The 14,183-nt window shown below is 44.8% G+C and overlaps 1 protein-coding gene across 1 annotated transcript; it reads left to right on the forward strand.

The window, feature by feature from the left end:
• Positions 1-754: 754 nt before the first annotated feature.
• Positions 755-4,647, forward strand: LOC135401736 (uncharacterized). Its single transcript, XM_064634297.1, has 2 exons — positions 755-1,041; positions 3,567-4,647. Exons 1-2 carry the CDS (start codon positions 922-924, stop codon positions 4,155-4,157), a joined length of 711 nt encoding a protein of 236 aa, XP_064490367.1. The 5' UTR covers positions 755-921; the 3' UTR covers positions 4,158-4,647.
• Positions 4,648-14,183: the final 9,536 nt, after the last annotated feature.

The raw sequence follows: 14,183 nt of genomic DNA on the forward strand, positions 1-14,183 counted from the left end.
TAAAACTCAAGTTAGATGACATTCGCATCAGGAGGTGGCAGAAACCTAGCAAAAACAAATGCCGTCGACCGCATGATTCTATAGGTGACATGGTTTATTTGTTATAATTCAATGACATGTTATCTGGGACACCTGTATATGAAGTTCGTTGCACGTTGATGATCAAAAGAGAAAAAGTGCAATTAGGGCCATCCAATTCGTGCAAGTTCCCAAAGACCATGCGCGATGAGAGCGAAACAAACAAAGCGAACTGCAATTGGTGTAATTATAACAGAGAACCACATTTTGGCATGCCTCCCCCCCCCCCCAAAAAAAAAGAAACGGAGCATACGATCCGCACGATTGCTCCTTGCTTTTATTTTTTACTTCTTCACTTTGCTCTCTCGCGACTCTTTGTACCATGCGACGCATGTTCATTTAAGGGTGAGCTGGGTACCCACCGTATTCTGGGAAAGTGTCATGCAGTACCTCAAAACACGTGTACCCCATACTTAACGCTGCCCTCACTTTGACACACATGCGGAAGAAAATATGGATAAATGAAAAATATCTCCAAGCAAATTGTTCATATCCATTCATAGTAGGGCGTGGAGCTGACATTGACGAGCATCCGCAGAGTACGGGACTAAAGTAAACGCATACACGTATGTGTCACCTCACCATTCATACGTGTGCCAGCGTCTCCTTTCTGTTCATGTCGAAACTTCGCGCCGATAAATGACGGCGTCAAGCATGTTTCCTGGAAGTGTTTTCAGAACGACGCAGATTGATAACAGTACTGAAGGACACAGGCGAACTTAAAAGCGCGTTTTCTGCACGTGAACGCATAGACGAGGCAGAGACAATCGTGGACCGTTCATCAACTGTCAGGTGATACTTTAAGTTTAAAATCACCCATACAGCTGCTAGGTAAATTCCACTATGAACATTAAGTTCTGGCCTGCATGGATGAATGCAGCTGTGTTCCTGTGTTCACTCCACGCTGTACTTCTCGCAAGTGTCCGAGACGGGGGGAAAGGCATTTCATCGAAGGCGGCTCAAGTAAGTGGTTGTCAAGCATTCGTTATAGCGCCAAACGTGGCAAGCAAGGTGATACAGAGTTAGAACTTGAGTACTGTACGCATTATTTGTTTCGAAGCCGTGCGGTCCCCAGAACTGGTTAAATAAGAAAAACGAGATAAAAGGAAGGATTACAGTTGCTCGATACCCTGGTCGACAGCCGTGGAGCGCACCAGTGTTAGAGTTACCAGCAGCGGAATGGAAAGCATGTTCCATACTATACGGTGTGTCACTAGAAAGACAGTAAAATGATAGAAAACTGTAAGAAAACAAAAACAAATCATCAGCATCGGATTAAAGAAGGTTTCAAATTGATTAGTAACCACATGGAAAGAAAATGAGAGATGCAGATGAAGAAATTTTGCATAGGAGAACACCCTATCAACATAAAATATATATATGTGTGTGTGTGGGTGAGAACAACGAAATATTAGGTATCGTGGTTAAGGATATTGGGGGAAAATTGAGGTTAACGTCATGTTCAGTAATAACTGCGGGTAGTTAACTCTTCCTGCAAAAGCCAATGAAAGATCCGGTCTTACTGCGAGACCTCACACAGAAATCCGTGTCTGGGTTGCAGATGACATGTTGTGTGCACGTTGTAAATAGAGGAAGAATGTGCTGGTCGGCAGGCTTCTTCTTCAGGAGATGGCTAATGATTTCTGGTTAGTGTTTCTTCAAGTGCCATAAGAAAGGGACAGCAATGGAGGGATGTCGAATGCGAACCATTGCACTCACATAAATCTTCGTGGCTGAAGTTCAGCGCGTCTTTCCTGTCGTCTCTCCTTTCGGTGTTTTTCATTACATTTTTTTATGGAACATTGCATGTCTTATCGCTTGTAAGCAAATAAAGCGATACATTCCAGTTCTAGAACGGTTTTTACTTGTTCACAGTGGGTTGTTTAGTTTGTACGCCACACAAACATTTCCATGTTGTCGGAACCGCTGGAATAAATTGCTGTCGTTTACAGCATTACGCGCAAGACCGTTCAAAACTCGGAAATCATACAGGAGTACTACATGGTTTCCCACACATATCATCATACGGTGGTCTGAAATTGTTCATGGAAGAATAGAAAAAGACTGTGAAGAGCAGAACCAGCGCCCTCTAAACGCAGGGCTTCACCGCACATCACGCTTTGGGCAAACAATAGCCGCCGCATGATACAGCTATCACTACTGATATGATGAGGGAGCTGGGGAGTACCACTTTCTGTGGCAATTAGCATATATCCAAATGACCACAAAAAGGCGCAAGCCTCCCAATTTCAACGAACGCTAGGACGGAGAACGCTATCGTTGTGAATTACGCTCGATTGAGAGTGTGTTACGCGGTCAGGTTCTGTTTTTACAGAGCGTGATATAGTGAAGACAGAAGAAGTATTTAAGTAGTGTTCACACATAGGCGGGTTCGTCTAATCTGTGACTACTTCACATGGATGGTAGCAGAAGACAACGAGGTGCAAAGTATGCCATAGTTACAGAAAAATAATAATTACAAAAAGTGATGGTTATATAAACAATATCCATGTTATTGCACGAAATGCACGAAAAAATGCATTTCGTGCCATGTGCACGAAATGCAGTAGCCGTTAACAAGTTCCGTTAACGCTGTTAAAAAGGAACTTCACCACACAGCACGCTCCTAGCCAGCCACCTTTCGAATGACATCATTCTCTATCCTGATTTGCTGAAAACGGAATGCATACGCCTCTACCCGAGATACCTCGTCATGAAGTTGGTAGACAGACTGAAACCGAAACAAATCGGAAGGGGAGGGCTGGTTCCTTGTGCACTTGTTGGGCACGAATGGGCACTTGTTCGCCCCTTCCTATAAACCTCTACACGAAAACGTCATCATGACGTTGGTAGACAGATTGAAGCCGAAACAAATCGGAAGGAGAGGGCTGGGTTCCACGAATGGGCACTTGTTCGCTGCCTCCTATTCAAAGAAAATTAGGACCGAAGGTCGCGCTCCTAGGGACCATTGTAATCCCCTCAAGACCGTGGCATTCGGGCGCGATCTTGTTCGCCTCTATAGCTTCCAGCGTAGTTCAACTCTACCAAATTGGTAGCGCTGTCGAACACTATGACGTCATCTGTTTACAAACAGGGGGATGTCTATTGAAAGAAAAGTAGGACCGAAAGGCGCGTCCCTTTCAGGGACCATCGTAGTCCCCTCAAGACTCTAGCTTTCGTAGCTTCGAGCGTAGTTCAACTATGCCATGGTGGCACTGTCGAACATTATGACGTCATTTGTGTACAAACGGGGAGAGGTTCATTGCGCATATAGTGTGTCCAAAAGAGACGTTCCCGATTTCAATTAGTCAGGAAATAGAGCGACATTGTTCTGGATGATGGTCGGCTCCGATGGTGTTATGAGGTGAAGCACCATTTTATGACTGTGAAATACCTTGACGTGGCAAAGAACGAACTGATGTACATTGTTCCGCAGTAACTATTCATTCAATTCTGTAAAGTTGTAAATCATCAATTTCTACTTCCAGGTGGAACGTGGAGAAAAGAAGCTAGCTACCGAGAAAGACATAGTCATGAAGTACTTAGGCATGGATGCTTTAAGCGCTCCTAAAAGAGTCCTCAGGAGCATCACAATCAACGGCCCTAGCACTAGTCTGGTCCAGCACAGGGCCCTTGTAAATAACGACACGGCGATATACCTCCGCGTCCAGAACTACAACGAGCACCTCGACCGGGCCAAAAGTTCGCGACGAGAGGATTTCTGCACCGCGCTATTCGAAGTCGCCGGTTACACAACAAAGCTCTGTCTCGCATTGGAGAGCACCGGCAACCGTGTGTGGTTGGCACCAACGTTTCAGATCTGTCCAGGTCCCCAAGACTCTGGTTTGCAGTGGCCGTTCAGCTTGTCTTATACTTTCATCTTCGTCCACCCCCAAGTGACGACGTACGACATGAAGATCGGAAGCCAGATAACGAATTTCGAGCAACGCAATCAACAAAAACCAAAGGGGCAGTGCAATAAACCCATAGGACACATGAAATTAGGGCAGGGCATTGCCGGACAGTTTGTGAGAAACGACACCATCGCTATCGGTCTGGTGTTTCACCCTAACGTTTGAGCGAAACGGATTAGTGAAGTCATTTTGTCTAGTATGTTTTTGTTTTCCTTCCTTTACTAAAACACAGATTTAGAGAAAAAATTGCTGTAGAGGAGTAACACTTTCTACTGACCAAAAAAACAAACTGTTATTTTTGTGATTGACTAAAATGAACTCTTATCTGCTGCAGGTAACCGTAAAAAGCGTAGTCGTACGTCAAAAGATGGAGCATTATTTCGGTGTGACGTAATGTAGCAGTATTAATCATAGTTGATGTTGTCATATTGTTCTTGTTTTATGTGTATGAATTACGCGCTCAAGACTTGGTTCCAACAATGTCCGTTAAAGTTATTGGAGGTCTGGGCCAATTTCACGCCAGATCAGGCAGTGAGGTCCCACCTACCTCTTGGAATTTCATGTTTCATATAGATTTAGAAGCTCACCGTATATCATGATACGCAGTAGTAAAATGAATTGTTTTCACAGAATAAATCTTGTAAAAAAAACTGAATTGGAGTGTTTCGCTTTTGCGGTTTTCGCCCGCGCATGCTTCCGGAGCTTTGAAAACTACTGATGCGATTTTTACTACTTTGGCATATACCTAGGCCAACAGGAAAAGCGTAAAATGTGGAGCGCAACTGATTGGTTCTGTGATATAGAAAAATGGCGAACATGCCCTAGTGCGTTATGTTTTTCTAATATTCCTGTCACACGGACTAATTTAGTCCGTGTGACTAAACTACGCACTAGTACTAATGACTAGTACCAATACACTAGTGACTAATTTCACTCGTGTCAACGAGTGAAACTTGCACTTTGTGTCACCCACGTGCTGTCACACGGCATCTTTTAGTGACACTCCTCAGAAAGTGCAGTAACGATTTAGTGAGTTTCCCAAACGCACTTCACTTCACTTCGGCGGACCGAGTGCGTATAGCCTCTATGGTTGGCCTTGAGGTACAGGTAAAAATATTGACCAAAAGCAAAAGGCCCTGACAACCACAATAGTTTTAAAGAGGTATTTTCAACAGCCTGTTTATTTGATTCGAGCACAGTGTAACCCTGCCCCGAAAGAACATAATTACTCTCGTTAACCAGCCCGTGAAAACTTTGCAGTCTGGCGATCTCGCCGCTCGCCCTGGCAGTCACATATTTTACGCAAATTTGTTTAATGTTTGTTTAATTTGTAAGATTTGCACGAAGTGTGTCTAAATCAAAGAAGAACATTCTTCCGACGGAATTGTGGCGCGCTTAAAATTTTTTGCGTGCTTCTCATCTGTCGTCATCGCCATCGTGGTTTAGTGACACTTACTTAAGCCCATAACTGATAATGCAAAGCGCTGCAAAGTGTTACAGGACGGACGGTGAAGGAACAACAAAAGCCACTAGCAAATTTTAATGCAAGAATGAAACACAGCACAGCTCACTTATTTTATTTTATTATGTTATATTATTTGTGTTATTTCACGTAAGCCGTGTAGCAAGCATGTAGTGAAAGTGACATTCGCTTGGGAAGAGTGCACTCCACTAAAACTACACTCAAGTAGCCAGTGTTACAGGAGTATAAATTCAACGCGCCATTTCTTTGTTAGTAGCTGTCCCGCATTGCTATACTTTGCATGAATTTATTCAGATTTTAATGTTGATTCATTTCATACACCTACCGTGCGGGTACCTTCTGTAGACATTTGCTATTTACTCGGACATGGCCCTATATGTTAGGTCTTTCCTTTGCTTAAAAAAGATGCACACTGTTTCAAAAAGTGCAGACTGGCGATAAGCGTGTTAAAATGCAGCCCTGCTCCGTGTGCGTGTCGGACGACTTCGGCAGACTTCATAACCTAACTCAGCACCACAGACGGAATATTAAGTTAAATGAGTTTCACCAACAATAATTGGTCCATAACTTATAAATTCGAGACTGGGGGGGGGGGGGGGTGGAGGATATACGTTTATTTCGAAAAGGTCAGACTGGGGGACAAAAAACGACAACACAGACAAGGTCTCATTGGTCGTTTAGCTTGACCAATTTACTGAACAGGTGCCATAGGGACGCACAGGGAACGAAATATCTTTCCGCATCCCGAACAAAACTTTGATAAGGAATGGAAGACCATCAATGAGAAAGCTATTTCCCACATATAGGCTGACACAGAGATCATAAGGTGATAAGTTGCTCAATAATCACGTATCGTTCCTCCGGTTCACTGATGGCTGTTGAAGAAAAGGCAGCAGCAACTGCCATCATTCAATTGAAGTACGCAACTTTGCGTTGTGAGGCTTCTGTTCTGTTTGTCCCTCAATGTTTATCTGTCTCATCCACTATAACGTTCCTCCGGTTCCTCCGAAGTCCACAACATGTGACTCGACAAAAGAAGCCAAGCAGGACAGTTAAAACTTATAGCCCTGACGTCAGTGAGCGCTTGCGCAGGGTTCGCCGACCGTTCGGGCGGGATGTCGGTGAAACTATATATTTTTTTTTTGTAAAACACCACAAATAACTCGGTTAAAATATTTCACACATATATTTACAGTTCCCTAATGGACACACGATGTGAGTATCGTTCAGCCGTGTGGCACTAAAAATTGGGCGTAGCTGTGCTTAAATGCTGTATGCTGTGCAGTGTCTGCGCCACTCACAAATATCGAGATGGGGCAGGTGTGAACGCTTGACAAGGATGTCCGTGACATTCTTTTTTTCTTCTTCCTTTTTTTTCGAGTGCAAGCTTCGTGACACCTTTAAACTCGTCTTGGAAGCTAAGAATGATTCTCGAATGACTGCTAAAAGTGGGATAGCCACAAGGACGCGTACCTTAAAAACTGTTTAGCTTCTGGGCACCAGCTTAAACGTTGAACAAAACCTGGCGCAGTACTTTCCATTTGTTTGTTGCAAGAAAGCTACCATATCAAGAAATACGTATAGGAGCAGTTCAACACTGCATGAAGTCAATCTTTTACAATGCGGCTGCCTCAACTAAGCTGCACGTTTATATCTAGCGAACGTTTTCCGGTCACCCATTCCAGAGCCCTCTATGCACATAAAGGGCGATTAACAGCGACTGCAAAATCAATCCTAGTCCTTCACTGAAAAGTGCCTCTTCTGTTTTCCCTATTTGTTCTGCGTGGAATATTGTGTGGTAGTATAAGTGGGCAACACCATAAGAAGAGTTGTTCTGGCCGGCTTCACGGTTATTGTTATATCTTCGGCTATGAGATTTGTTTGGAAGTAGGTCGTTGGTACGACGGAAGCTAGTCATCACTTTTGCTGCCGTGACATCACTGCGAACAGCTTCCAGATTCTGTTCTAATGAGCACACACGTCACCTATTCGAGAGGAAACTTGCTGATTACATTTTATAATATCCCACAGCTTTGCCTGCATCATCCTTGTCGAGGTCACGGAGCTTTGTGACGTCCGACAATGCACGTGATTTTCTGATTTATTTCAAAAACTGTGACGATCTGGTGGACACAACACTGCGTGTGCCTTCTATACACAAAAGCAGCCGTGGAGTACCTCTAAGCGTGAAGTCAGTCGGCTCCAGACTGTCGTTCCAAAGGGGCACTAAACTGCTTGCTAGACTTCTCTAACAACCGCGCAGAGTGAAAGCAGGAGTTTCACTGTGTCTAAATACGTGCAAGACTTTTGGCGAATTCGGGTGGTCATTTCATGGCAACACTGCCTAGCTCTCGGAAATTGGTAGGTCGGCGCCCGCGCTGGATCACGTGATCAATTCCACCCGAACATGAGTGACAGTAATATAGCGGTTTTAGACGCCTGGATCACGCTAGGGGCACCGCATTCGCTCGTCTTCGGGTTCTGTCGTCTGCTAATCCACGTGAACTTCGACGTGCGGGCCAATGAGGGCCCTCGGATGTGACGACACCGGATGTAGTTGGGCAATCCGCGGCCCGGTCGCTTCGAGGCCGGGCGAAAAAAGTGCTAGCTGGCAAATTTTCGGCGTTCGGAGGGCGCCACGCAAAGAGGCGGCATCTGTCAAGAAAAAGTTGCTACGAAATGACCACCCGAGTTCGCCATTTGTGTGACCCAAGAACTTTCAGTGTTTAAAATGAAGACCAAGGAGAGAAATCAGCGCACCCCACTCTTCCCCGTAATGCGTCAGCAAACGTCACTGATCTATGTCGAACGGGACCAACGTAGCAGACTGCTGTGTTCCCGGTCTCTGTCCCGAATGACGTTTTTCGTCGTCAACCAATCCCATAATGCCTCAAGGTCAGCAGCTTCTGCGGGGGAGAGCTCGGAAGCGGTGCGTCATTGCCACAGGCTACGCACCCTCTTTACTGCCGCACTGCTGCGGAGAGGTTTGAGTTCAATGAAATGGTGCGGCTTATTAAAGTAACCAGTGTTCGAGGTAACTCGTTACAAGTAACTCGTTACTGTAACTAAGTTCCTTTTTTTTGGTAACTGGTAACTTAACTCGGTACTTTTGCGCCGTGGTATCTTTCAGAGGAACTCGTTTCTTTTTCAGGTAACTTTGCCAAAGTAACTTAAGCTAAGTTCCAAGTTACCTGTAATTCGCTTACCGTTAATTTTCACTCACGTCTACTTATTTTCTTGCTTTCTCTCCGGTTCTTTCATGGCATTTTATGCCACAGAACGTGATATTGATTCAACGACAGTATTCTATTCAGGGAGTAAGAACCGCTGCCATTGAAATGAAGCTGCACCATTGTGCGCCCACAGGGAGAAAGATGCAAAGCGTTCGAATTGTTGAACATAAACGAAAACTATCTAAGCGTGGTGCACTCCTCCACAGGCAACTGAAGGTCGAACTCAACTGCTCACGCGCGCTGCACCTGTGTACACTCTAAGAAAAAAAGGTAGAATTTTCTACCCATCTCGGTAGGGCTGTATTGCAACCACATTTCTACTCAAATCAGTTTTACCTCTGGGGTATAACTGCAGAGTAGAAACAAACTACAGAGTAGAAGCTGTCGTTCAAACAGCTCGGGTAGGAAATTCTACCCTTTTTTCCTTAGAGCAAACGTGGGAGAGAGGAGCATGGAAAGGGACGCGGCAGCTCATACCTGCGGAGGAGAAACCGCGCGCGGATTGGCCCGAAATGGTAGAAGGACTGTCGTCCTACCAGCTTGGGTAGGAAATTCTACTTTTTTTTTTCTTAGAGTGTAGTGCTATTTTGTGTCCGAAGTAACTTGGAAGTAATTCGTTCTTGTTGTAAGTAACTCCGTAGCTGCGAGTTACATTTCAGGCTGAAGAACTTCGTTATTAACTTAGTTACACTTTTCACACGGTAACATAACTCGAAACGAGTTCTTTTTGACGGGTAATTTCTCAATCTATGAAAATAACCTCATTTCGGTTACTGATATCTTCTGGAAGACATGTACAAATAATACGTTGTGAAAGGACATGCGTCGTGAGTTAATTCTAGTGGCTCTAAAAAAACTCTTCCTAAAAATGCAGTAATGGGAGTGTTGGCCCGTGTGAAGTGTGAAAGTGACTTCGACGGCTATTCGTGTAAGAACTTGGAGGGCGGAGCACGTTTGAGAAGTAGTGCACGACGCGTTTTGTAATTACTTTGCTACTATATCGTTGTCGAACTCCATAATTTCAGCCAACTTCCTTCAAGTGTAAAAGAACATTTAGAAACGGATGCATCGTTGTTCCTATATCGATTGAATGCCCCTTTAATGGTACCGTACGCGGAAACAGATTTGACGTATCAAGAGGCGCTTTGAATGGGAGACTTTTGTTACATTTCGCAGGGAACGGACCACCATTAGCATTGATGTATTGGTACCATTGTTGGAATGACATTGTCCGCATTGGCCACATATTGTACGCGAATCAACTGCGACGCAACCAACAGAAAGCGAGACTTCGTTTGCTCTGTGTACATGTAATGACCGACCCAGTAGAGGCAAAAGTGTGAGGACGCCAGTGGCGGAACCAAGGGGGGGGGGGGGCCTCCAAATCACAACGTTAAAGATTAGGACGAAGCAGGCGAGTTGGTAAATACTGACTTGAAACAAACTCGGGCCAGGAACAAAATGTTTAAAATTTGATTTCTGTCGTTTTTCTTTTTTTCCTTTTTCCGTGTCAGGGGTTTGTGTTCTGGACCACTGGAAAATTGGTAGCCAGCGAGTAAACAAAGTGTACACAAATATGTGCACATACTATCTCACATTTCACCAAAATATCAAGTAAGACGATCAATTTAAAGTAACAGTAGTAATTAAATATATTTTCCGTCTTACATATCAGTAGCCATATTCTGCGAAATTGAAGCTTTTGCTGGCTCACATCTATCCGCAGTAAGACGCAAATGTTAGCAAAATAATCGGTAAGCACAATAAGAATGTTTGATGCTTGGCTTATAGACTTTATCAGTACACCAGTTATCCTGGATGTTCATTTCTCGGGACGTCCTGCAATTTTTTTCCACATATTAATTGATCGCTTCTTTCATTACTCTTCAACGGCAAGGTCACGTGTCGCGCTCACGTGTGTCACGTGTTGCGCTGGGACATCCCGGGTGTTGCACTGAACTCACCAAAATGGCAGAGTGGGCCTGTTGGTACATGACTGAATAAAACAAGAGCTAGAAACACGGACAAGAACACACAGCACGACACTTGCTCCACTATCAACAGATATTTAATGGCAGCATTCCTTAAAAGGAGTTGTCGAGGGAACGGAGGAAATAAGAACCAGTCACATTTTGTCAGTCACAACAACACATTCAACAGTCACACCTGACGAGATGAAGTATCTAGAAGGCAAATGTAGGACATTAAATGTGACTGGTTGTTATTTCCCCCTTTCCCTCGACAACTCCTTTTAAGGAATGCTGCCATTAAACATCTGTTCATAGTGGAGCAAGTATCGTCCTGTGTGTTCTTGTCCGTGTTTCTAGCTCCTGTTTTATTCAGGCACTGAACACAAAATTACACTTCAGCAAACATGCTGCTTCGGGCGCACTCGTCTGTATTGCGTACTCTAAGCTCCCTGACATATGTGCAAATTATTCCCTAATCGTGATGTCTATGTTCGACAGTGTAAACCCTATGTCCAACCATGCCTGGCCTCGCCTGTGTGTCCCTAGCATGGAACTGTTTGAGCCGCGCAGGCTGCCAACGGATCCGTCCCGAAGAAAGCGCTACATATTTCATTATTTTTTTTAAAATCTCAATTGTGTTACAGGACTTCATGAACATTTACAAGCGCCTACTCCGACACCTACATCATATTCCGCTACTTGCGCGACTTTAATGATGCCATTTCATGCACAGTTGTACACAAATTCAGGTTGATTGTCCCGAGCTGGCTGAAGTTCGCACTCCTGCTGGCGTCCTTGCTTGGATACCTCATCCACACCCTCTAATTCCCACTTGTGTAGGGCCGGGAGTCCAAATTTCATGTGGTCAAATGCTCATAAACTCGCTGCCAAATTCCTATGACGTCTTCTTCGATTTCCCTTCTGTATTACAAAGAGCGCTTGTCTAACGTTTATTCGATGCGAATTTGTTGTCCACTTTGTCGTCCGTTGTGCACAGTGTTTCCATGCTTCATGTCCTATTGCTTTCGTTATGCTGTTGCTTCTAGCGTCTTAATATGGCAGGCAGTCTTTCTTGTGTTATCAGTGTTAGGCTTGTCAGTTCTTCGTTGTCGGTGTTGCTATTTCTTCTTGTTGGTGCTTGTAGTGTTTATTTTCTGTATGTAATCGTGCACGCCTTTACCTTGTCCCTGCAGCCTTTCTTGAGCACAATATACACAGCACTGTTATTAGTGAGTTATTATTAGTTATTAGCAGTTTCGACTAGCGGCATGGCCGAGCGGGTTAAGGCATTCCGCTAGTTGGTGGTAGCCAAGGTCATGCTGAAGACCTGGGAGTTGGTGGGTTCGAATCCTACCACCGGCTGTGCTGTCTGAGGCTTTCCCTGGGTTTTCCGAAGACTCTCCAGACGAATGTCGGCGCAGTTCCTCCTGAAGTCGCCCCAGGACGCATACTAAGCCCCCTGTCCCCCACTCCTTCCTAACTGTCCTCTCTCCATCTGTCCACATTTGTACGCCGCTCATAGCTACAGTTGCTTTGCGGCACTAACACGGAATAAATGAAATAAAATAAATGTCTTGCCAGCTGCAAGGATGTTATTCACTGCGTCCGGAAACCCTTTACTTATATCGCATATTGCTAGAGCAATTGGACTCGAAATCAACAAACTTTCATTTGAATGCCTAACATACTCGTATGGTGAAGTGTTGCGGCCAGTGTTAGCGCAAAAACGTGCAACTTATTTATACCAGTTTATTACGGATTTAATTTTGATTATTTATTTGAACGGAATGAATTTCAGTCACGCGCAGATGTTTTAATGAAATATGGCTAACGAAGGGCTAGGCAGAATGGCTCGCGTGATAATATTCCACTCCAATTTGTTTAGAGGGGATGCAGATGAAAAACTGCAATCTGTCTTTTTGTAGCAAATATTCATAAATATGCACAGCAGACGATAAAACATTATGTGTAATGTCGTTATCCATAATCTGTATGTATTCTATAATATGTATACGTATATACCTTTGTCTTTTTTTTTAATATGTATGTCTTTTTCTGGCGCTCGCTCCTTCCACAGAAAATAAAACTCGAGAGCACACGAGGCATCAGTTGTCAACAAATCATGTGTTTATTTCGGAGGGCGTAGGAACCTCTCCATCATCAACTGTGTAAAATTCAGCTCTTGTAAACTGCTACTTATGAGGTTGACATTAGAAACATTAGTCGTTTGCTCAAAAAATGCGAGACCCGTTCTTTCAACATTCTCAGCAGTTACAACAATGATTTAAAACTCTTGACAATGCTCAAAGAAATGGCTCTCGTATTTTTTTGCGCAAACGTCTAATGCGAGAGTTACAACAATGATTTTTCACCACTGTTTTGGCGCACTATGACCTGAGTTGTCCGTGCGCCATAAAAAACTCCAATCATCATTAACAACAACAATGATTTCTTGACTGTCATTGAATTCATGCTGGTCATCAGTGACGGCGACAATGTTAGTGATATATTCACCCAAATCACGGCGTAGCTGGCATCAATGTTTACATACCCCTATAGAACCGCGGTTGCGTCAACAGTCGTCGAACCTAGTTTTCGCATTCGAGAACGCACGCTCGACAAGTGAACAGTTTTCACCTCACAGTGGACGTAAAACACGTGCGCAGGGAGGGGGCGAGAGTCCAGCACGTTAAGGGATCCGGAGAGTACGGTTCGGGAAAGTTGGTAGCGTGGGCAATGGAGAAGAATGTGCTCTAGATCTTCTACAGCACCACAGTGACAGCATGCATTGGGGAGAGTCAACTTGTCTAAAGCGGTAACGCCACTGCCCTGTAAAAGCCACATCAAGGCGCATTCGATGAACTAATGCGGCATCTTGACGAGAGGTATGTCGAGGCATGCGGAAAGCGAGCGCTGGACCAACTATGCTCAGCATGGCTGGGGGGAGAATGTCAGCGGTCCATTGGCGGGAAGCCAGGGGAGTCACGAGGCGTCGGAGTACGGAACGACGATCTCCTCTCAGCAGCGCAATACGAGTGCGTCTCCGAGACGAGAGAGCTGCTTCTGCGGCGCTGTCGGCCTGTTCATTCCCTTCGATACCGCAATGGGCTGGAACCCATTGGAAAACAAGCCTGTGCCCTTGTTCGTAGACAAGGTTGTAAGCCATTAATACATCCATCACCAACGGTGCGGATGAGCCTCGGATGCCAGAATTTTCAATTGCTTGGAGCGCAGATGTAGAGCCGTGGAACACGACCCATTCCCTTGGGGTAAAATCAACGATGTGCTGCGGAAAGAAAAATATATGGCATAGAATTCCCGCGCTGTGGATCAGGTTTGATGCAAAAGGCGGATTACACCTTCACACGGACACCGAAACCTTGAATTTCTGAACTGTTAGGGTGAAATCCAAATAGGTGGCAACCCTACTCACAACAACGCGTTCGGGGCCCCGGGAACGGCGCGTGCAAAACCCCGTGCCACCCACGAGCATAGGTGGGGAAGT

Source organism: Ornithodoros turicata, chromosome 1 (genome assembly GCF_037126465.1).
Source record: "Ornithodoros turicata isolate Travis chromosome 1, ASM3712646v1, whole genome shotgun sequence".
In the NCBI taxonomy this organism is placed as follows: Eukaryota; Metazoa; Arthropoda; class Arachnida; order Ixodida; family Argasidae; genus Ornithodoros; species Ornithodoros turicata.